This window comes from Artibeus jamaicensis, unplaced genomic scaffold, assembly GCF_021234435.1.
Source record: "Artibeus jamaicensis isolate MK-2021 breed Jamaican fruit bat unplaced genomic scaffold, CSHL_Jam_final contig_3290, whole genome shotgun sequence".
Classification (NCBI taxonomy): domain Eukaryota; kingdom Metazoa; phylum Chordata; class Mammalia; order Chiroptera; family Phyllostomidae; genus Artibeus; species Artibeus jamaicensis.
This window is the reverse complement of record NW_026521779.1, coordinates 1,312,878-1,336,406: the sequence shown is the minus strand read 5'-3', so window position 1 is coordinate 1,336,406 and position 23,529 is coordinate 1,312,878. Positions and strand designations below refer to the sequence as shown.

Here is a 23,529-nt window from a genome sequence, read left to right as displayed (position 1 = left end):
AAACGTTTAAATATTTTAACTTCAAATCAATCTATGTAATTTAAATTTTATTTAAACATTTAAATATTGTTCATAACATTAAATATTTATGTTTTCTAATTTGATTTTTAATATGATTAAAACAAGTTATTTAAAACCTCACCTAGATTTTTATTTTAGTATATATCTAGTTAAAACACTGGATATTGTATATAATTATTAAGATATTGATTTGATTTCTTATATTTGAAAATGTTTGATCATGCCCTGGCTTGTGTGGCTCAGTGGATTGAGTGCTGGCCTGTGAACCAAAGAGTTGCTGGTTCGATTCCCAGTCAGGGCACATGCCTGGGTTTCCAGGCCAGGTCCCCAGTGCAGGGTGTGAGGGAGGCAACCACACATTGATGTTTCTCTCCCTTTCTTCTCCCTCCCTTCCCCTCTCTCTAAAAATAAATGAATAAAATCTTTAAAAAAGGTTTGATGATGGTGCAGAAATTAAACTTTTTTAAAAAAGATTTTATTGCCCTGGCTGGTGTAGCTCAGTGGATTGAGCGTGGGCTGTGAACCAAAGGTCGCTGGTTCGATTCCCAGTCAGGGCACATGCCTGGGTTGCAGGCCAGGTCCCAGTGGGGTCCATGTGGGAGGCAACCACACATTGATGTTTCTCTAACTCTCTCCCTCCCTTTCCCTGTCTAAAAAGAAAGAAAATCTAAAATATATATTTATTTATTTATTTTTAGAAAGATGGGAAGGGAGGGGAAAAAGGGAGAGAAACATTATTTGTGAGAGATACATCAAGTGATTGCCTCTCACATCAAACTGGCATCGCTGTGGTTCGCCTGTCGGTGCTCAATCCACAGAGCCACAGTAGCTGGGGCCCTTTTTTTTAGTGCCACTGGCCCCCTGGGTGTTTGGGTCCCTGTAGGTGGGTCCCCCTTGGTGGGCCATACCCTGGGTTTTCACAGGGGACTGACCCCACTGAAGCCTCCATCCCAAACACTATTTTTAAAAAAGGATTTCAGCCTTAAAAAGGAAGGAAATTCTGACCTATGCTATAGTATGGATGAACCTGGAAGACATTATGCTGAATGAAATGAGCCAGTCACAAAAGGACTTACGTTGTATGATTACATTCATAGGAGGTCCCTAGAGCAGTCAAATTCATGGTGGGTGCCAGGGATTGGGGGAGGGGAATGAGGAGTTAGTGTTTAAGAGGGACGGGGTTTCAGTTTGGGAAGATGACAGACAGTTCTGGAGATGAATGGTGGTGATAGTTGCAAAACGTGAATGAGTGTGCTTAATGCTACTGAGCAGTACACTTAAAAATGGTTAAAATTGTAAATATGTACATTTCATTACTAAAAAGAAAGAAGAAGAAAAGAAAGGAAGGAGGAATTGCAGTTTGTTCAGTGACCCAGGAAGCCTGGATGAGAATATTTGCAGGTCACAGCAGTACTGCAAAATCACACATATCCGTCCCAGGCTGGATTCTCTCCTGTGGGAATTCAGTGTCATTTCACCCATGTTCTGCAATAGAAGAGATACCTAAATTCTGATGCTTTGGCCAACAGAATACCACCCAGGAATGCAAGAACAGAAATTACAACTGCTTACAGCGATGTGGATGAGTCTCATAGACATCATATACAACAAGGAGGCAGGACCAAAGGGTTCCTTTTCATTCTATTAGTCAGGATAGGATGCCTTCCGTGGGAATGAGAGGGCATCTAGGTGGTGGTCACATGGAGGAGGGTCACTTTGCAACAGGCCATTGAGCTGGACAACCCATTCTATTTACTTTTTTCTGTGTAGACTTTATTCCATATCATTTCTTATTTAGAAAAAAAAATAGATTTTGCCCTGGCTGGTGTGGCTTAGTGGATTGAGTTCCAGCCTGCAAACCAAAGGGTCCCCAGTTTGATTCCAGTCAGGGCACATGCCTGGGTTGCAGGTCAGGTCCTCAGTAGGGGTGTGCAAGAGGCAACCACATATTGATATTTCTCTCCCTCTCTTTCTCCCTTCCCCTCTAAAAATAAATAAAATCTTTAAAAAAAAATACAAGGTTTTACTTATTCTTAGAAGGGAAGGGAGGGAGAACGAGAAGGAGAGAAACACTGATGTGCAAATGTGCCCTGACATGGAATCAACTAGCAACCATTCGCTTTGCTGGGTGATGCCTAACCCACTGAACCAAACAAGTCAGGGCTCCATATTATTTCTTGAGCTGGGCTACAGTGATGCTTGAGTTATAATTAGTCTTTAAGCTGTAATAAACTATGTGTGGGTTGTCCACTTTCCTGTAGACTTATTATATTTCACAATTTAAAATTGAAGATACCAGCGACAAAGGGTTACAGTGGCCAGTCTTACTCCCTCCTGTCACCCATCCTCTCCTTTCCTGTCTGAGTACCCTTCAACTTGTTTTACTTTCTTATGTATGCTAGAGAGTTGCTTTACACATTGTTATTTATGGTGTTAATAAATTATTTCACAAGAACAGATGAGTACAGTCACTTATGTCATCACTCAAGTTAAATACAGAGTGGGGCAAAAGCAGTTTTACAGTTAATATGGAAAATAATAATTATACAAGAATGAAGTCTTTCATGTACTCACAACTGTAAACCAACTTTGTCCCACCCTGTATCAACACTCTGGCTCTATTGCTTCAAATCTCTTTTAAAAAAATTCCTTTTTTATAAAACTTTCCCCCTACTGTGAAAGCATCCAGTGACGGTAACACATCCATCTCCAAATGCTGCCCCTTTCCCTCCCCACCCTCCTAAGGACTAACAATTATTTTGAAATTAGTCTGTTCTTCCAGGACCAGCCTTTATACATTCATTACTTATCTGGAGTCTGTGGAAACAATGTACAATATATATTTTTAAACATTGTACGTAAATGGTATCCTGAAGGCATTAGTTTGCAACTTTTCTCCCTTAACCTTATGCTTGCCACGTTTCCATGTGGAGCCCTGTAGATTTATTGTACGCTTTTCCCTGTGTTTTTCACGTGGTGAGTCATGGGACCCATTATTGATTCAGGAAATCAGTGAGGTAAGTTACAACCAGCACTTATTTATTTCCAGGTTTTCAATGAAAGGAAGAATGATTCACAGGAAAAGATTTTATTTAAAAAGTATTTATTTTTTAAAAATTGTGACAAAACACACATAAAACTTACCATCGTAGCCATTTTTAAGCATCCTCTTCAGTGGCATTGAGCACATTCACATCGTTGTGTAATCACCACCGCCATCGACTCTGGGCCTTTGTTGTCTTACAGAACAGAAACTCTGTCCCTGCACAGCCCTAACTCCCCATTCTCCCCTCCCCCCCCCTGACACCCACCATCTACTTCCTGAGTCTGTGAATTTGACTCCTCTTGGGACCTCATATAAGTGGAATCTTAAAGTATTTGCTCATCTGTGACTTGCTTATTTCACTTTGCATGATGTACTCAAGTTCATCCACATTGTAGCATGTGTCAAAATGTCCTTCCTTTTTAAGGGTGAATAATATTACATTATGCATTTACTATATTATGTTGATCCATGCATTCATCGATGGACATTGGAGCTGCTTTCACCTTTTGGCAATGTGAATAATGCTGCTGTGAACGTACATGTGCAGTGGTTATTTAATGGGAAAAATAGAATAAAAATAGAGTGTACCACATGTAGTAAGGCTAAGTACTGTTTGATAAAACTTTTATTTCTGCCATGTATATATGTATGCATATACTGGTCTTCCAGCTGCAATGATATGCAAACAAACCTTCCCTAAACAACCATTTTTATTATGTTCATGGATTGTGTGGATCAGGAATGTGGGCAGGGCACAGTGGAGATGGCTTGTCTCTGCTCCAGGCTGCCTGCAACCCTAGCTCGGAAGAATTCTAAGCTGAGTGACTTGACACTTGTCCTCCACAATTATCAGAAGGCATCTTTGTTGATTTGTGTCTCAAGATTGATGCTGGCTGGAGCCTCAGCTGGACTATCAGATGGAATATCTACAGTGGTCTCTTCAAATGGGCCAGTTTGAGTTTCCTTACAACATGGCAGCTGGGTCCCAAGTAAACAAGGCTGAAGTGCAGGCATTTTTTATGACTGAGTCTTGGAAGTCACAGGACATCATTTCTGCTGTATTCTGAAGAGAAAATGACCATCTCTGGGTGGCTCAGATGGTTAGAGCATCAGCCTGATACACCAAGGTTGTGTGTTCAATCCCGTCAGGGCAGATACAAGAAGCAATCAATGAATGTGTAAGTAAATGGAACAACATTGATGTTTCTCTCTCTTTCTCTCTCATCAATAAATTAAAAAATACTAATAAAAATGGCCATCTATAAGCCAAGGAGAGAGGCTTCAGAAGAAACCAATTTTGTTGACAACTTAATCTTGGACTTCTAGGCTCCAGAGCCACGAGACAATAAATTTCTGTTGCTAAAAGCCCCCGTCCCACGGCCTTAATGCTGTAGTTAAAGTCCCCCAGCTATTTTATCATGGCAGCCCTAGCAAATTAATGCAATGTAGTAATTCATTGATTTTTTAGCTGAATGATATTCTATTGTAGGGGATTGTTTTTCTTGTAACCAAAGATGGAAAATAACCTAAATATCCAAGAACAGAGGACTTGTTAAAGAAATGACTGAATATTCACAGGAGGGAATAGTACACAGATGTGAGAAAGGAACAAAGGCACTCTATGTCATGATTTTCAAAGAGTGGTGTCCGGCCAGGAGCAGCACCACCACCACCTGGGAACTGGTCAGAGGTGCGGGTTCTCAGGCTCCATCGCAGACTCAGATATGTTATGGGTGGGCCCTGTGTGGGAGCCTTCCAGGCGACACTGAGGCAGGCTCAGGGTTGGGACCTGCTGCTGTGTACAGCAACATAGTCCAGGGGTTCAAAGCAACCCTGGGGTACTTTCACTATTTTTTATTAGAGAGAGGGGAAGGGAGGGAGAAATAGAGGGGGAGAAATATTGATGAGAGAAAAACAGATTGGTTGCCTGTCACTCGCTCCAGGATCCGGAATGGGGACAGAACCTGAAACCTAGGCATGTGCCCTGACTGGAATTGAACTGGTGATGCTTCACTTTGTGGGAGGGCACCCGGCTGAGTCACACTGGTCAGGGCCTTGGGGGATGCTTTTTAAAAACACTAGCGCTTCCCTGGCTGGTGTGGCTCAGTGGACTGGGTGCTGGCCTGCAAACCAAAGGGTTGCAGGGTGGATTCCCAGTCTAAGGTTCATGCCTGGGATGCAGGCCAGGTCCCCAGTAGGGGGTGCGCGAGAGGCAACCACACACTGATATTTCTCTCCCTCTTTCCACTGCCCTTCCCCTTGCTCTAAAAATAAATAAATAAAATATTGAAAAAACAAAAACACGATGCATTTGGCCCATCTCTAGAGATTCCAGCATAACTGATCTGGAGCAGGGTCTGGATGACAATTCCCCACTTAGAGGTGATGCTAATGTACAGCCAGGAATGTGAACCACTGAAATGGAGTAAATGTAAAAATCCAGGTGGAAAAGAGTCATGTTTCAAAACGTTCTTTGCAGGAATGTGATAGTTAAAATTTGTATAATGGGGAAACAAATTTTGGGTATGTATGTAAAGTGGAATACTCTTCCACAGTGAAAAGGCTGGAACACAGAGTAGAATATAGGTGAAAGTTAAACTCTATACAGTATGATACCATGCATATTACATTTAAAATACACAAAACAATCTATGTATCTTTCGTGAATGGATACAGTCACGGGGATTACAATGGCAAATTCGGGGGTTAGGGACAAATATAGAGCGAGTTTCTCTCAAATCGGTAGTTTTCTAAGCCGTGGCTGGCGTAGGTCGGTGGATTGCGCGCAGGCCTGTGAACCAAAGGATCGCAGTTCCACTCCCAGTCAGGGCACGTGCCTGGGTTGCAGGCCAGTTCCCAGCAGGGGATGCACAAGAGGCACATTGATATTTTTCTCCCTCTCTCCTTCCCTTCCCCTCTAAAGATAAATAAAATCTTTAAAAATATCTGTAGTCTTTTATTTCCTGGTTGGGGTAATTGGTACAGCGGGTTTTGTTATATTTTTATCTACACTTATTTGTTTTTGTTCATTTGTTTTGTTTTTTCCTTTGTATGCTGAGTTATTCTTTTTTAAATATATTTTATTGATTATGCCATTACAGTTGTCCCATTTTCCCCCTTTCATTCCCCTCCCCCTGCAAACCCCTCCCCCCATTCCCCCTTTAGTTTATGTCCATGTGTCACAAGTTCTTTAGCTTCCACATTTCCCATACTATTCTTGCCCTCCGCCCTATCTATTTTCTGCCTACCATCTATGCTACTTATTCTCTGTACCTTCTCCCCCCTTCTCCTCCTCCCACTTCCCTGTTGCTAACCCTCCATGTGATCTCCATTTCTGTGGCTCCACTCCTGATCTAGCTGTCCTCTTAGTTTGCTTTCGTTTTAGGGGTGGTTGTTAGTAACTGTGAGTTTGCTGTCCTTTCCCTGTTCATATTTTTATCTTCTTTTTCTTAGATAAGTCCCTTTTACATTTCATATAATAAGGGCTTGGTGATGATGAACTCCTTGAATTTGACCTTATCTGAGAAGCATTTTATCTATCCTTCCATTCTAAATGAAAGCTTTGCTGGATAGAGCAATCTTGGATGTAGGTCTTTGGATTTCATGAGTTGGAATACTTCTTTCCAGCCCCTTCTTGCCTGCAAGGTCTCTTTTGAGAAATCAGCTGACAGTCTGATGGGCACTCCTTTGCAGGTGACTGTCCCCTTATCTCTGGCTGCTTCTAGAATTCTCTCCTTCATTTTAATCTTGGCTAATGTAATGATGATGTGCCTTGGTGTGTTCCTCCTTGGGTCCACCTTCTTTGGGACTGTCTGAGCTTCCTGGACTTCCTGGAAGTCTATTTCCTTTGCCAGATTGGGGAAATTCTCCTTTATTATTTGTTCAAATAAGTGTTCCACTTGTGGCTGTTCCTCTTCCCCTTCTGGTACCCCTATAATTTGGATGTTGGAACATTTAAAGATGTCCTAGAGGTTTCTAAGCCTCTCATTTTTTTTTGAATTCTTATTTCTTCATTCTTTTCTAATTGGATGCTTCTTTCTTACTTCTGGTCCACCCCACTGATTTGAGTCCCAGTTTCCTTTCCATCACTTTTGATTCCCTGTGCATTTTGCTTCATTTCACTTGGTGTAGCCTTCATTTTTTCATCTAATTTGTGACCCAAATCAACCAGTTCTGTGAGCATCCTGATCACCAGTGTTTTGAACTGTGCATCTGATAGGTTGGCTGTCTCTTGGTCACTTAGAAGTATTGACTCTGGGGCTTTGAGTTGTCCTCCTGCTTGAGCCATAAAGTTTTGGCCCGTTTGTGCCTGTTTCGTATGAGGGGTGAAAGCTTAGGTGTTCGCTGGGGCAGGCCAATCCAGTCGCTGGACTGTGACTGGGGGCGGGATCAGAGGAGGAGCAATGGCACTTGTTCCGCTCTCTCTTGGATTTCAGTCCCCTCTGCCGCTTCCCACAGGCAAATTGGGCCCTTCTGGTGCTGGTTCCCGGGTGGGTGGGCTTGTGTACATTCTAGGACCCTGTGGGTCTCCCCAGTGAACTCTCCTGTGAGGCTGGGCACCTCTCCTGGCACCTCAACCCCCGAAAGTTTTTCCAATCAGTGCTTTTAGGCTTTGTTTTTCATAGATGGGTCCCTAGGTTGCATGGTCTATTTCATTGTCCATTTTTTCACCAGGTTTATCTAGGTGCGAATGTGTGGCCGAGGTCAGCCAGCCACTTTGTGCCCTCACTGGGTCTGCCTGCTACCACCCCACACCTGGGATCTGCCAACCTCCGCCTGCACACCTGGGTTGGTTGGGCAGCCACCACTTTTTCCTGCCAGGACCCCTCTCTGCCGACTCCACCCCTCTTACCAGTCTGGATGCATGGTTCGTTGTTGTCAGACTTCCAGTTCAAGTTTCTATCTGTTTTGGTTGTTTTTCTTTCTAAATCTTTGTTGTTCTTAAATTTGGTTGTGCGAAGAGGTACAGTATTTCCCACCTGTGCCTCCATCTTGGCCAGAAGTATCTACACTTATTTGAATGCCCAAAATAGTTCCCTCAAAGGTCAAGGGGCAGAAAAATAAGGTATAAATTGCTTTTCATTTGTGCTTCCCCCCTTTTTCTTTCTTTATACATGATTAAAACAATTTTAAACTCTAAAGTGAAGCTTCCCCTTTCACCGCCCGTTTTGCCCACCCATTTTCATGTCCCTACAACAGGAAAATGCTGTTGCTTTTTTCAACATTCAAATTAAATAAACTGTGTCTGTAAATTCTTATTCCCCTCCCCTAAAAGGTCAGGGTATATAATAAGACATCGTGTTCTGAAAATTTTTAAACTTCATTTTTCTTGGGTATCTTTCCATTTTGAAACTATAAGAGCATGTGCAGCCATGTACAGCCATGTGGTATTATGGGGCTTACTCCTGGTGAGTTGGGGGAAACAGTGAGGAGACCCACGTGGCTTGAGGGGGCGAGAGTGGGGAAAGACGAGGGTGGGGAGGTGCGCAGGCAGTGAGAGCTCTGGTGGGCTGCAGTGAGGGCTTTGGCTGTTTTCCCGAGTAAGGTGGGAGCCCTGGAGGGTTCTGAGCAGAAGATGGACGTGCCCGGACTCTGGGCATTCTCTGGCTGCTGTGGGGGGAACAGAATTTTGGGGTGGGAGCTGGGGGACCAGGACGGACGGACTATAGTGGTTCAAGTGGGAGATAATACAGGCTGGGCTGTGTCCAGATGGGGGATCAAGGAGGGAGTGAGAAGTAGGCCGATTCTGGGTAGATTTTGAGGCTGACAGAACTTGCTGTCGTTTCAAATTAGGGAGCAGAGGGGTCAGAGAAACTGAAGGGTCAAGGATGCTCTAAAGTTTGGGGCCCTGGTGGCTGGTAGGACGGAATTGCCGTTAGCTGAGTCTAGAGGACAGAGATAGGACAGGTTGGGGAACGCTCAGGAGCTCAGATGTAGCGGGACTAATGAGAGGTGCTCCAGCACCTGGGTGGGGCGTTTGGGATGCAAGTCGTGAGAGCCGGGCACAAAGTCCCAAGAGCCGCCGCCAGAGGGCGAGCGTGCCCCACCTCCTTGAGCTGCTCTTGGTGCGCGGGAAGAACCTGCCTTGCCTCTTCCCACGGCCCCGCGGCCTGCAGTGCCTCACCTGGGTGCGAGATGTGAGCCACAGAGGTGCCAGAGACAGGCAGGCCCCCCCCCCCGATGCTTTCGGGACCCCAAAGCCTGGGACTCCCACCCCTGTGTGCTTTAAGCACTCCAACCTCCCACTCCCCACGAGGCTGTTTGCTTTGCCTGCGACACTCTCTCAGGGCTCTGCAAAAATGTTACCTCCTCAGGGAGGCCTTTCCTGACCACCCGGGGAGCTGAAACCCCTCCCACACCCGCACCCCACCAAAACACCTTCAGACCTTTTTAATATTTTCTTAACGTTTAAGACCCTGAAATCATCTTATTTATCTTGCCCGTTTTCTGCTCTACAACACAACCCACTTTCTGTTTTGTCCACCTGTATCCTCAGGGCTCAGAAAGACGCTCGGCCTCTAGCAGGTGCTAAAGGAAGACCAGCAGCAATAATGTTAATCATAGCTTACTCATGGTGCTACTGTATATCAGCCTCTATTTTAAACTCCTCACATAAATTATCTCCTTGAGTCCTCACAACAACCCTACAGGTAGGGACTGGTATTATCTCCATATTCCAGAAGAGGAAGCTGAGGCCCAGAGTGGTTAAGGGAATGGACCAACGTTGCACAGCCAGGAAGTTGCAATTCTGGGATTGAAACCTGAGTAGTTTGACTGCAAAGCCTGGTTTTGCTAAATGGATGAATGCTCCCCCCACCCGGAAACCTGGCACGGATCCCTCAGGGCCTTTGGCATCATGTCCCAAGCCCCTGTCTCTAGACCTGCCTTTCCTGGTCCCCCAGCCCACAGGCCAGCAGCCCCAGCCCCTGGATCCCCTGCCAGGCTGGGGGGAGGGGTGGGAAACCAGCAGGTCTGGGTTTACTCTGGAGTTTGCAGAGGTGCCTCCCAGGCTGCCCGGGTGGGGGGCAGGCCATTAAAAGTGGGTCTTGTAGGCACAGATTGCACTCATCAGACAGCAGGGTCAACTGCCTGAGACCCTGAGCCCAGTCCCCGACAGACAGGCAGATGCTCCTCAGCCAGCTGACCACTCTCCTGAGCCTGCTCAGTGGAGCCTGGCTACCCAGAGGCTTGGGGAGGCCTGGGCCCCAGGGTCCCCCACCCCAGCCCGGAGCTGCTGCCAATCAGACCCAAACTCTGAGCCAAGGGGCCCAGGTCTCCCCGGTGCCATCCTCTGCCCTCAGCAGCTGGAAGGCTTTCTTGGACCTGCAGAAAACTGGGCGTATGGGGACAGGTGGACTGCGGCGTGGGCAGCAGGTGGCCAGCACCATGTCTCTCCCACTGAACCCACAGGAAGTGGCCCAGGAGATGTGCAAGGCTGTGCCCTTCACTCAGGTGAGTACATGGGTGGGGGAAGGAGAGGGCTGGGTCTCAGCATTGGCAGGGAGCTCAGGCTGTGACGCCAGATTTGGAATCAAGTCCCGCATTCTTTACCTAACTGTCTCTGATCCTCAGTTTCCTCCCTTACAAAAAGAGGGTTAAGTTCCTCCCTCCCGTGGCCAAAGCAGTTGCCCTTATCCTGGTTTCCTGATTTCTGCTAACACCACCCTGTCCCCCAAGTCTGTTTTTCCATTTAGTGGCAGAGAACAACTGGGAACTACTGAGTCAGGTCCTTCCTTTGCTCAGAACCTCCCATGGCTCCCACGTCACCCAGAGCAAAAGCCCAAGTTCTTCCTGCAGCCCACAAGGCCCTGCACCACCTGGCTGTCCCTCCCCTGCTCTCACCGCCTCCCATCTTTCCCTTGCTCACTTTGCTTCTGCCATACCTGCCTTCTTACCTTCTCCCAGACACACCAACATTATATCTCACTGACTGTTCCTTTGCCTTTAGCACCTCCACCTGCCTGACATTCTAGGGCTGCTTCTTCCACCTCCTGAAGGTTTTTACTCAAATGTTTAAAAATGCAGCACCTCTCACCCCGCTGCCCCTTTTTCTGCTTTATTTCTCGCTGTAGCACACATCATCACCCAAAAAGTGAAACTGATTCTGTAATTGCACTTTTCATGTCTTCCCCAGTAGAATGTCTATTCCACCAGGGTGGGAATTTTTATGCCTTTGTACCCTCATCCCCAGGCCCTAGAGCAGAGCCAGGCACACAGCGGGAGCTCGGTGTTTGTTGAATGATGAACGATAGTGGAATGCGTCCTAAGCACTCCTGGGCAGCCTGAATGAGAGGGGTATGGGCAGTGCTCTCACAGATGCATTCCGCTGGTGCTCCATAAAGGGTATAGGAATTCATGTCATGTGTTGTTTATGGCCAGGGCTTTGAAGTCAGGTGTTCCAAGGTCTGCCTTAACTGCTGATTTCTTTGTAATTCAGAGCAAGAGGCTGGGGTGGTTGGGGCAGAGTGAGGGGGAAGGTGAGGACAGAGGGCAGAGGGCACAGTTTTAGCAGAGAAGGGCCAGGACCAGAAGGTGAGTTGATAGATCCACTTAGTTGGAGGGGGCCATAGGAGGGAATAACATATTTTGAGCAGTGACTGTGTGCCAGGTAATAGGCTAAAGGCTTTCTCTGTAATCACCCCCAGATTCCTGTAATGCTACCCTTTCCTGTTGTTCCTCAGCCCTTCTCTGTATTAATCCTCCATTGAAAAGTCTAGAGTGTTCTGCTCCCTACCACCCACCCCTTGACCCACTGAACTTTGGTAATTTCACAGGTGAAGAAACTGAGGGCCAGAGAGGTTGAGTAACTTACCCCAAGTCACACAGCCAGCAGACGGCAGTCAGGCTTTGAGCCCAGGCAACCATGCTTTGCAAGGTGGGGTGGAAGTGGTCGGGAGATTATTCTCATCCCTCTAGCCTCAGACTCTACTGCCTTTGACCTGTCTCTCTGCCTCTGGCCCCAGGTGCTCTCCCAGCCGGGATGCAGGACCATGCGCCTCCGTAATCACCTCTGCTTTGGCCACTGCTCCTCACTCTACGTCCCTGGCGTGGACTCTGCCCCACTTGTCGTCTGCAACAGCTGTGTGCTCACTCAAAGGCGCTGGGCACCTGTGTTCCTGTGGTGTTGGGTGGGCAGCCCACTCTCTCGTCGGCGGGTGAAGACAACCACATTGCTGGTCGAGACATGTCAGTGCAGCCCGAAGGCATGAGCTGAGCATCATGGACTGACACACAGGTGCACGCACCTCAGAGAGATGTGGGGAGTCAGGCTGAGAAAGACGCCGACCTGAGTTACGTACACTGGGTCAAAGAGACCAAGGACGCAGGGAAAGCCAGATGGGCCTTCTAAGTCCTCACCCTGCTCCTCCCAGGGACACCAGACGTAGGTCCAGCCATAGAGGTGGACCACTTAGAGACACAGCGCACACTTTTAAGCACTCGGTGTTGGCCAGGCCCAGCTCTTAGTGTTTGACATGTACTGACTTGTGTCAGCCTCAGAGCTGCCCAATGACATGGAGGCATCACCCCATTTTACAGGGAAGAAAACCGAGGCCCTAGGAGGCAAAGCCTCTAGCTCAGGGTCACACAGCTGTACGTGGCAAAAGAGAGAGCTTTTGAACCCAAGGCAGTGTGATACTCCTTTTTAACCACCAGGCTGGACCTCATCTCACAGAATGAGTCAAAGACATACCCCCAACTGCAGGGACAACAGATGGCCCCACCCAGACCAGGAGACCTGGTGACAACCCTGCCTTAGGGACTCCAAGAAACCAAGACAGGAAGGCAGACTGGGGGACACCTGGGCTCCCTGAGTCAGATGCAGGACCCATGTGCTCCAGCTGCCCCCCAAGTGTCCACGCAGCCCCATGCCCAGTGTGGCATTCTGCTGGAACCATAAAGGCTGGCTGAGCACAGTTGTGCATAGTGTGTGTTTGTGTGTTTGTTCCTCCAACTGGAGTTCCCTGGGAGTGGGTGGCCCTTCGGAATGTGGGCGGGGGGGGGGGGGGGGCAGGGGGCAGTGCTCCCTCCTCAGTTGGGAGCAGGGTCTGCAGCGGACCAGGACAGCCTGGCTTTGGGCGTCTGGAACCAGGGCCCTAGCAGATGGGCCCGTCTGGCACAGACGCAGGGACATGTGGCGCTGTCAGGGTTGCCTCCAAATGCTCCCCGGAGCGCAGGGCGGGGGGCGGCCAAGGCCCCCCCTCAGCCCTCTTCCTGCCTCAGGAAGGAAGGCCTCAGGTGAGGGGAGCAGGAGGAGGGGACTCGAGGAAACAGATGGACCAGTGGGGCGTGGGAGCCCATGACCTCTGACCTCACAGGCCAGCACAGAGGGGTGGGAACAGGCCAGGCAGGCAGCTCCCAAGGCCCTGCTCAAAGGGCCTGGGACGGGGTGGGGGGAGGTCATGAGTGGCCCATGGGGCAGGGGTATGCTCTCCCTCCCCCCTCCAGGGTGCTGTGCCAAACCTCAGGCAGCGTCCGAGTGGGTAGCTCAGCCTTGGCACCGTGGGCCCCCCTCTCTCTGGCAGGCATATGAGGCACCTTCTTCTACCCCCATCAGCTGTGCCCACCTCCTGCCAGCCGGGGAGCCAGCTGGGAACCTTGGTGCCAGGGGGCCCCCCGTGTGTCCCTGCCCCCCCTGGGCAGTGCCAACCGGCCCCCACCCCCACTCTCCAGGCCCATTAGTGGGTGGGTAATGAGTGCTGGGGGAGCAGGGGAGGGGCGGGGATGCAGGTGCCACAGGCGCTGGCACAGGGGCTGCTAATCAGGTTTGCCAACGCCATCTGTCACTGTGCGAGCATCTGGGGCTCAAGGTGACCCTGTCACCCTCAGTTACAATTATGAGTTTGGCATCTGTATTAAAGCCCGCCAGCCGGCCAGGATGGGGAGGGCTGGGGTGGGCATGGGGGTGTGCGGTGAGCCCTGTCCCGGGGGTCCTGTTCCCAGGGGCTGTGTGGCTGCCAAGGCGTGGGGCTTCTCCCCGCCTAGGGGAGTTTGCATGTGTGTGTGCATGCCCGTCAGCCTGCACAATTCTGTGAGCGTATCTGGATGCAGGGTTGGGAGTCTGGGTGTTTGTGTGTCTCTGGGTACGGTGGCCATGTGTCCGAATTTGGTGGATGGCTGGGGGCGGGCAGCTCTGAGGTCATGTGGACACAGAGGAGTGTGTGTCTGCATGCTGGGAGAGGAGCAATGGCAGGTCCAGGTGTCTTTGGATGATAGTGTCAGGGGATATGTGTGTTGCTGTGTGTGTGCTTCTGAGAGTGTGCAGTGCTGTGCATCTGATGGTCACAGGCTATATATTTGGGTGTGTGGGGCCCTATGAGAGATTCTGCTGAAGTGTACGTGCGTGCGTGTGTGTTAATGCAGAGGGGCAGCAGCTGGGAGAGGCTCTGTGTGGTCACTGCAGGGCCTCTCTCCTGCCCCTGTGGTCTGCTCCTGCCCTCACCAACCGCTGCTGCCCTGCTCTAATCATCTGGGGGACTCCGGGAAGGCAAGGGGCTGGCTCTGAGGGGGAATCCTGGACTCTGAGTTCTTGGATCTGGATTCTAGGTTCTCAAGTCTAGATTCTGAAGACAGGATCTAAACTTTAGGGTTCTGGATTTTGGACGTTTAGATTCTGGGTCCCCAGTTCTTGTATCTGGATTATAGATCTTGGTGTCTGGGAATCTAGATTTGGATTCTGGATTCTGGATTTTGGGATTTGGATTCCAGGCTCCGAATTCTGGATTTGGATTCTAGCTGAGCGACCCTGGCTTCCGGTATTTGGGGCTCTGGGTGCTGAGCCTGGGCCTGTCGTCTCTGCCCTTCCATTCAGGTTGGGCCACTGGGCTCCCCGCCTTCCCCTGACCTGGTGGGTGCAGAAACCACAAGTGGCCACCAGGGGACACCCTTAGTCCAGATTTGGGCCCAGGTGACCTAGACAGGAGTTGGGGACCACCCTGGCCTGGTTTGACCCAGCCCTTTGAGGAGGAAGGAGGCGGTACTTCACCTCCCGCCCCTTGTCTTCTCATCTGGGCTTGTGACTGATGTCTGTCAAACATGGAGAACTGGACCCGGCATCCCCACAGACCACTCAGTAGGGGCCAGAGGCCAGGGCTCCAAGTCGTTGGGTCAAATGCAGGAAAGAGCATGTGTGTCATGGGACGGTGTTGATGAGTGTGCAGGTGTGAGAGTGCACCGTGCGTCTGGGGTGGCCACTTATGGCAGTTTTGTGGAGTGTGAACCCGTGTGGTGTGTGGCCATGTGTGACTGTGAGCACATGTCTGGCAGGGTCCTCATGTGACAATGCATCTATGGGGCTGTATCTATACCTGTGTCACTCTGGTATAAGGTAGAAGTCTCTGTCATATGGGTGTGTCCTACTGAACATGCCTGTGTCACTGGGTGTCTGTGGGTGTATCTGTCACTGGGTCCAAAAGGGTGTCTCAGAGTATCTGGGACAGTGTCCCCAAAGACTAGGTCCCTGTGTCGACTATGTCTTGTCAGTGGGTGTGTGAAAATGTGTAGGACAGAAGTGTGCCTTCCAAGAGCATCAAACGGGGCTGCACGTTGTCCAGAGGAGAGTGGAGGAAGGACGGAGGTAGGTGGGACCAGAGACACTCAGTGTACCTCTTCCATTCCCTACCTGGTATCTCTGACCCTCTGGCTTGCTGAGTCTCTGTACAGCTGGGTCTCGTCCTATCTCTCAGTATCTCTGACTTTGTCTCGGGGTCCTGGTCCTCTGCCTAGTACCATTGCCAAGGACAGTGCAAGGCACAGCAGGCTTTGTCGTTGTTGGTCGGCTGGTCCTGCCCTGTCTCCCATTCCACTCCTTCGTCTTCCATTTCAGTTCCCACCTTTGCCTCTCCTCCGTTTTGTCCCTCTGTCCATGCTACTTCATTGGTGCATTTCTCTTCATCTCACAGGTTTCTCTCATTTCTCTGTCTCTCCCTCTTGGCTTTTAAGTGTCTTTCTTTCTCCATCTACAACTCTGTCACTCCCGAATCTCTTGTCCCTCCATCTTTGTCTCTCCCTATCTCTGTCTCTCCCAGTCTCTGCTGGTCTGGGTGGGTCGGGGTGGGTCCAGGACAGCCGGGCCTGGGCGCCGCCACAAAACAATGCCCCATTCACGCGGCCCTTCGGCGCCATGGCAACGCGCCCGCCCCGCCCGCCCCGCCCGGGCTGCGAGTGCCAAGAGGATGCCATGGTTACGTCAGGCGCGTGCCCGCTCCGCGCGCCGCCTCCCCGCGCCCTCTTGGCCAGGCCGGCAGGGGGCGCCCGGCCGCAGCCTATGTCCTGAGTCAGAAGGGGCATCCTCCTTCATGGGGCCTTCAGCCACTCCTGGCCTGTTTCCCCTTAGGTAAAGTCAAGGGTGGGCAGAATAAGACTGCAGTGTGTGTGTGTGTGTGTGTGTGTGTGTGTGTGTGTGTGTGTGTGTGTAAGATGGTGAGTGAACCATCTTAGGGTGTTTGATTGAGAGAACATTCGAGAGTCAGAGGGGCTGTGTGAGAATTTGTGGGTCAGTGTTTGCATACGTGTGGGTGTTTTGTGAAAGTAGTTGGTTCTAGCCCTGGCCGTGGCGGTTGGAGCCTCCTCCCAATATGCCAGCGTATGCCAGCGTTGCGTGTTCCATCCCCAGTCAGGGTCAGGGCACATGTGGAAACCAACCAGTGAACGCATGAATGGGTGGAACCAGGAGTCGATGTTTTTTCTTTCAGATCAGTACATTTCTTTAAGTAGTTGGTTCCATTTTGAGGGTGACCGTATGCCTGTGTGCTTGGAAATGTGTGTGTATGTATATTTTTATGCCTATGTATAATGATGTGGGTGGTTTGGCTATGATGATGTATGTGTGTTTGTGGTCACGTACCCTAACGTTTGTGTGCTCCTGTGTTTGCATGCCTGGGGTATGTATGTGTATGATTGTGTGCTTGTGAGTTCATGTGACTGTGTGTCCATGTTTGCATGGCTGAAGGGTGGGTGTCAGCGAGACAGAGAGAGAGATGGTGTCTATGGTGTGGGTGTGCTTATGTGTTTGTGATTGTGAGTTCATTTGATTGTGTGCTTGTGTTTGTATGCATGGGGTGTGCATATGTAGTTGTGAATTTTTGTAGCTACTGTCTGTGTGTGTGAGTTCTTACAAACTCGGGTGTGCTTATGTGTAGGATTCAGAGTAGGTTCTGAGGACTGCTGGGGTCTGGCTGAGCCCCCCCTCACTTGAGGGCCTCCTGGCACAGAAGGGGGTGCCCAGCTGCCTGGGACCTCCAACTCCCCACAGGTTCAGGAGAGCCCCATCTGATGAATATTCATGAGGTGGGGGCTGGCACCCACTGCTGACAGCTGCACGTCCATTAGCCGCTTCCCCAACCCCGCTGCTCTCCATGTACCAAATGCAGCAGGGAGGGGGGGTGTCAGCGTGGGCCTGTCGCCGTCTCTACAACTGGGGGCTGGGGGTGTCCTGGTGACTATCGTGGGGACCATGTTAGCATGCCTGGCTGCCTGTCGGGACAGCTAAGGGCTGTCTCAATGTTGTGACAGGCACCGGGAGAACGCCTGTTGTGACGATGTGCTTGGAGTGGTGGTGTGGCTGTCACCCATTGTTTCTCTGTAGCTCTGTCCCGGACTATGGGCGGTCTGTGGCAGTGTGAGGTGTGTGCCTGTCACCTGTAACAGTGATGCCCTGAGCATGTGTCATCAGAGTACCTTGGAGCAGTTCTGTAGTGGCCTCACCTGCTGGTTGTCTGCTCTGTGACACCATGGCGTGTTGTGTTGGGTTATTGGAGGGACTAGTTTGGTTCAAACATTGATCTGGGGACAGCTGTGTGCCACACCATGGGGATGAAGCAGTAAGATCTGCTTCCTCTCCATGTGGCTGAGCAGAGCGGTGGCTCTGTGCGGCAGCATGGCCAGCACGGCCAGCTGCAGGGACACCGGGACCGAGTATGTCAGGGTGCCTCTGCTGATCAGTGTGATACCGATACAGTGTGAGGGTCAGCGTGTCAGGTGGACTGTGAAGATGTGTGCGACTGTGTGGCTGAAGGTGTGTGGTGACCGGCATTGTAGAGGGTGTGACAGTATTTCTGTGTATGACAGCACGGCCGAGGATGTGACGGTGTTGCTGGTTGAAGGTGTGAGTGTGGTTCTGTGTGTGGTTGAAGGTGTGACATCATGGCTGTGTCTAACAGCATGTATAACGGTGTGGCTGTATGTGACAGTGTGACAGTAGATAAGACAGGGTGGCTGTGTGCATGGCTGTGTGATCAATAGGGTGACAACGACACTAGGTGTGTGATAGTGAGTGTGTGTGCTGATGTGAGCCTTGGCTCTGTAACTGCCCCACCCCCACCCCGGGCCGCACAGGGAGTCTGACTACAGGACCACAGCCTCGGCCATGTCGCCCGTGCAGCCATGCTGTCCTACTTTCCTGCTGGAGCGAGAGGTCTTGTGGCACGGGATTGGCAGCTGCCTTTCTCGGTGGTGCACTTCGGTCTGAGACCGGGAGACTTGGAGATCCAACAGTGGGGGCAAGGCTTTGTCCCTCCGTCTTCCCTGTGCAGCTTGGGTTTAGGGATGGGCCTCCACGTGTAGTGGGGATGGGGTGGCAGAAGGCTGCTTTGGGCTGGGGGACTCCATCCTGAGCCCTGGCGTGTGGCTGGGTGGCCCCTGAGGCTTGGCCAGGGACATGGCGGAGCTGGCTCACCCCCCAAATCCACTCTCTGGGATGTCTGGGCAGTGGCAGCGCACAGAGGCCCCATTCAGGAGCCAGGGCCAGTTTTCCAGGGCGGGTGGGTGGGTCTCCCGGTTGCTGCAAATGAAACGTTTCCCCAGTTTCTTCCCTTTGCCTTCAGATGAGCACCAGCCACCAGAAGCCTTGCTGCCCTCCTGCCCTCCACCCTGGCGAGGCTGTGCCCCTGGGCATGTGGGGGTGTCTGCCTGTGGGGCCCTGAGTGCAGCTGATGGCTGGCATGTGTCCCCAGCTGTGATTCGGGGATGCTTGCCCGTGCCTTTGTGTGTCACGTGACCAACGGTGTGTGACTGTAACCGTGAGTGATTTGTGTGCCCACATGTATGTGTATTACCTATACAACCTTGCATGAATTGATGTGTGCTACACCTATGGAGGATTTTGAAGGCACCTGTGAGTGTGATCCAGCGAGTCTGTCCTACGTGAGATTTTGTGTCCCTACGTGGCTGTGTGTGGCCTTGTGTGTATCTGTGTAACTAGTCTCAGTGTGGGATTCTACGAGTCCAGGTAGCTGTGTCCGGGCATATCTGGGTGTGTCTTTTCGAGTCAGTGTATATCTGAGTCTCTGGGAGGGTCTATGTGTGTGGGGGGGTTCTTCCTGTGTGACTGTGTGCTATTGGGGTCACTCCGTGTGTGTGGCGCTCTCTGGGAAGGTCTGTGCAGTGGTGTGTGTCTGCATGCTGTTCTGGAAGGGTGTGCGACAGCATCGTTGAGTGATCCAGTGTCTCTGTGTGGTCCTGGCATTTTATGTGATGCCCCAGAGGAGAAGGAAAATGTGTGTGTGTCTCTGTGATTTTTGTGTGTGTGTCGTGTGCCTTGCCAGTGGGGACTGGAACTCCTCAGGCTCAGACCCCACTGGGGGTTCTCAGCCCAGGGTTGGGGCAGTGAGAACAAGGCTAGGACCCCAGACCTGGGCACAGACCACACCCCCAGTATGGTCAGGAGAGGCACTAGGTCCCCTTTGGGAGTGGTGGTCCCTAGTCTTGCCGGGAGGGCTCTGGAACACCCAACTCCCCATCACCCCCCTCCTCCAGCGGTGCCCACAGCCTGGCTCTTCACTTATCCCGTGTGCCAGATGTTTGCTGCCTCCCGGAGAGGCCTGCCCAGCTGACCTGGAGCCCAGCAATGCCTGACCCCCACCTTCAGTGGCCCAGGACATGGCTGCCAGAGCCCAGATATTCCAGTGACCCCCCCACCCCAGCATCCTGGCCAAGCAGTACCATAGGCCTGGTTCTCGCTCCTCCTCCCCCTTCCGCTCCTCACACACCTGCACTGGAAGAACACACCTGCTGCCAGTCACAGCCAGGTGGGCAGCCCTGCATGAAGGAATGTGGGGGATTCCAGCTGTGGCATCCCAGCTGTGCCCAGCCCTCTGGCAGGGTCCCTTCCCCCACAATTTCTCAAGGGCCAGGTGTGCTTGAAGACCTGGGCTCTGGGGAGGAAGGGATGGAAGTGCACAGGTACCCTGCAGCGCAGCCCCTCAGCCTCCCTGTAAATATTCTCCCCTGAGGCGGCTGTGGAGGGAGGAGCAGAGCGATGTGTGTGGAAGCGTGTGTGGGTGTAGAGGGGGTCTTAGTGTATGGAGAGAATTCTGAGTGCAGATATGTGCGTGAACATGGGCAAGTGTGTGTTTATGTGAATATGGATGGATGTGGTGCGTGAGCGTGTGAGGAAGAGTGTGTGTGTTGTAGTGTGAAGCTGTGTGTGGAAGAAAGGATGGGTGCTGTGTATGAGAGAGAATGGGCGTCCTGTGTGTGTATTGGATGTTATATGTTTGTGTGTGCATCTGTGTGTCTGAATGGAAGAACAGGTGTTGTGTGTGTCCGAATGGCAATATGGAGGTCCCGTGTGTGTGGATGTTATGTGTGTTGGTGCGTGCTGCATGGCAGGACGGGTGTCCTGAGTGTCTGTGAATAGAAGGTTGAATATTGTGTGGGGGGTGTGAAGGAAGGAAGGAAGGAAGGAAGGAAGGAAGGAAGGAAGGAAGGAAGGAAGGAAGGATTGGGTGTATGTGTGTGTGTGTGTGTGAGTGGAGTGTGGTGTGTGTATATGAATTGGGAATGGGATTCGGGTTCAAGCTGAGCCCAGGTTGGGGGCCAGATGTGGGACTGGCAGGGTGAGGGGGTAGGTAGACAGCAGCCCACGGGTCTGTGGAGGCTGATGGACAGGGCTGCGAGGCCAGGCAGGCAGGTGGGGTGAGAAGGGGCCCAAGGTGGGGGGCTTTGGAGCCACATGCCCCCCTCATGGCCGTTTGCAGAGGGCTAAGGAGGGTCCAATCTGGCTTGAGGCTCCCCCAAGCCCCCAGCCACATTATAGTCCCAGACATTCCAACCCCCTCTGCCATTCCCACTCCCCAGACTTCTCCCTCTAGTCCCGCTCAAGCCCCCTACGGGCCCCACTGCTCCAGTGTCCCCTTCACACAGGCCCCACAACGGCCCCAGACCGATCCTCAGCCTCTTCCCCTAGCCATCTAAGCTCCCCCTTGGCGCTCCAAACCTCTTCCGGGCCCACATATCCTCAGCACCTTCCCCCAGACATTCCAGCCTCTCCTGAGCCTCCCCCCCCACTCTTTTATACCCATCCGCTGCCTTTTCCTGCTCTCTGCTCTCCCACCCCGTTCCCCAACACATCCCCTAACTGCCCCTTTCCGGAAACATCCAGGTTCCCATCCCCCCTTAATCCCCAAACCACTTTCCTTGTCCCCTTTCTGAAGCCCCTCACAGTCTCCAGTTCCCTCTCTGCACCCCTCCCCTGTCCCCCATGTAGCCCCGCCCTTTCCCCCTTGGAGCCCCCCTGCAGCTCCTCCCCCGTGCCCCTCCCCCCTCCTCCTGCAGCGCTGCAGCAGCGACGGCCCTGAAACTTTAAACGGTGTTAAAAGTTTCTGTTTACGAGAAGCCCTTGAATTTTTAAGGACGTATCAATTCCATCCGCCAAGGCCTTGCATCAGCGGCGCAGCGGGGAAGGCTGGGTCAGAACTCGGGATCCCAGGAAAGAGCCCCCCAAACCCAGAGTGACAGGCACACAGCGCCCAGACACACCCACAGGCGCACAGAGACCCCCCTTCCTGACACACGCGTGAACACACAGCCCTAGTCGCACACGTGGCACAGCCTGTCGGACTCAGACTGACAGCTCTGACAGACAGATAGCCGCCCTCCTCAGCACGCGCACTCCTATGCACACACAGACCCTCATCACTGCCCAGATCCAGGGGGCTCGCCCCGCAGAGAAGCCCCCCAGTGATCCATAGTCATTTCCTGCCACGCAGTCCCTGAATGCAGACAGGCCCACTAGGACCTGGCACACTTGCTTGCCCACTTGGTCACGTACACTCCAGGACACACAGAGACTCACCTCCCTGCCACACGCACATAGGTGTGTCACACACACGGACACTTTCTGGCAGAAAGACCCCCAGAGCTAGTGCACACACGCAGCAATCAGCTTTGTGCATTAAAACACACATGCTGCCCCTGTGCCCCCATCACCAGGACTTCCTGTCAAACCCAGACCCCGCAGCAATTAACTCCCACTAGAATGTCAGCCTCCCTGGGACTCCCTCTCCCAGGGACCAGCCTCCCTGGGGACCATGACGGTCCCCACTATGTCCCCAATGCTCAGCACAGGGCCTGACAGATGCTCACCCTCTCTGACTCACAGACACCTCCCAAGCACACAGACAGACCCACGTCACCACTACCCAACACTGGTCCACACAGAGGGCTCCTGGACGTCCACTAGCTGACGTCTCTTTTTCCCCAGAGGACACCAGACCCACCCAGACATCTGAGGACACAGCTATAGCCACCCTGCCTCAATGGTCTTATGTGACCGGGAGCATTCTCCAAGGGACATTTTACATACATGCACACACACTCTTGTGCCCCCACACGGCGGCCCTGCACACACATACATGCACACATACACGCACATACCCACACCTGGGCACCAACACCCCTCTGACAGACAATGCATAGCTGAGTATTGCCACAGCTTCTTGGCCCTGGGAGGGTGAGAAGGTGCTGGCTGCACCTGGCAGCGGGAGGGAGCTTTGTCTCAGCAGGAGCTGCCTGGGGGTTGCGGCACCACCTCCCCACCCACCACAGGGGTCACCCAAGGGCTTCCCCTGCCCCCATGCCAGGGCCCTCGGCACCACCACCATTTCTGCTCTGGAAATGGGGGATCAGGGGCCTGCACGAGGGACTGGAGCCTCACAGGGAATGTGTGTGCATGTACCTGAGGCCTCCATACCCCTTTCTGCCCCTGTGGAATGGGCTGTGCAGCCCCTGCTAGATCTGTGCATGTCCATGACCTGAGCCATGATCTGAGTGTGTGCTGTGTGTGTGTGGAGCTGGGGTGCAGGCATCGCACCTGTGTGCAGGGTTGGGCGATTCTTTGAGGGGCATCACCAGGTGACTGGGTGTCGAGATTGTTGGTCAGCATGCCAGAGGCTCAGGGTACATCTGGGCATCAGGTGTGTGTGTTGTGTGTGTGTTGTTGTGAATGTCACGGTGTATCAGTGACACTTTGTACCTCTTCTCTTCGTAACAGGGTCAGTGGGGCCCTGGTGCTGTCTGGCATGCACATCCAGGTGTCTGGCAGTGTGTGTTTGTGTGATGGTGTATTAGTGCACCTCCCTTTTCTCAGCGTCATTCTGTGTGCCTGGGTGTGTCCTCTGTATTTTCACAACTACCAAGCTATTTTGGTGTGGCTTTGTGTTCGTGCTATGTGTGTCTGTGTATGG

At 51.7% G+C, this 23,529-nt stretch overlaps 1 protein-coding gene across 1 annotated transcript; it reads left to right on the top strand.

Moving 5' to 3' along the window:
- The first annotated feature begins 10,192 nt into the window (after positions 1 to 10,192).
- Positions 10,193 to 12,276, top strand: DAND5 (DAN domain BMP antagonist family member 5). Its single transcript, XM_037145522.2, has 2 exons — positions 10,193 to 10,519; positions 12,031 to 12,276. The coding sequence occupies exons 1-2, from the start codon at positions 10,193 to 10,195 to the stop codon at positions 12,274 to 12,276; spliced, it is 573 nt and encodes a 190-aa protein (XP_037001417.2).
- The last annotated feature ends 11,253 nt before the right edge of the window (positions 12,277 to 23,529 follow it).

Coding starts and splice junctions, on each gene's coding strand:
- DAND5 (XM_037145522.2), top strand. CDS start 10,193: ATGCTCCTCAGCCAGCTGACCACTCTCCTGAGCCTGCTCAGTGGAGCC. Junction 10,520..12,030: donor AGGCTGTGCCCTTCACTCAG/GTGAGTACATGG, acceptor CTCTGGCCCCAG/GTGCTCTCCCAGCCGGGATG.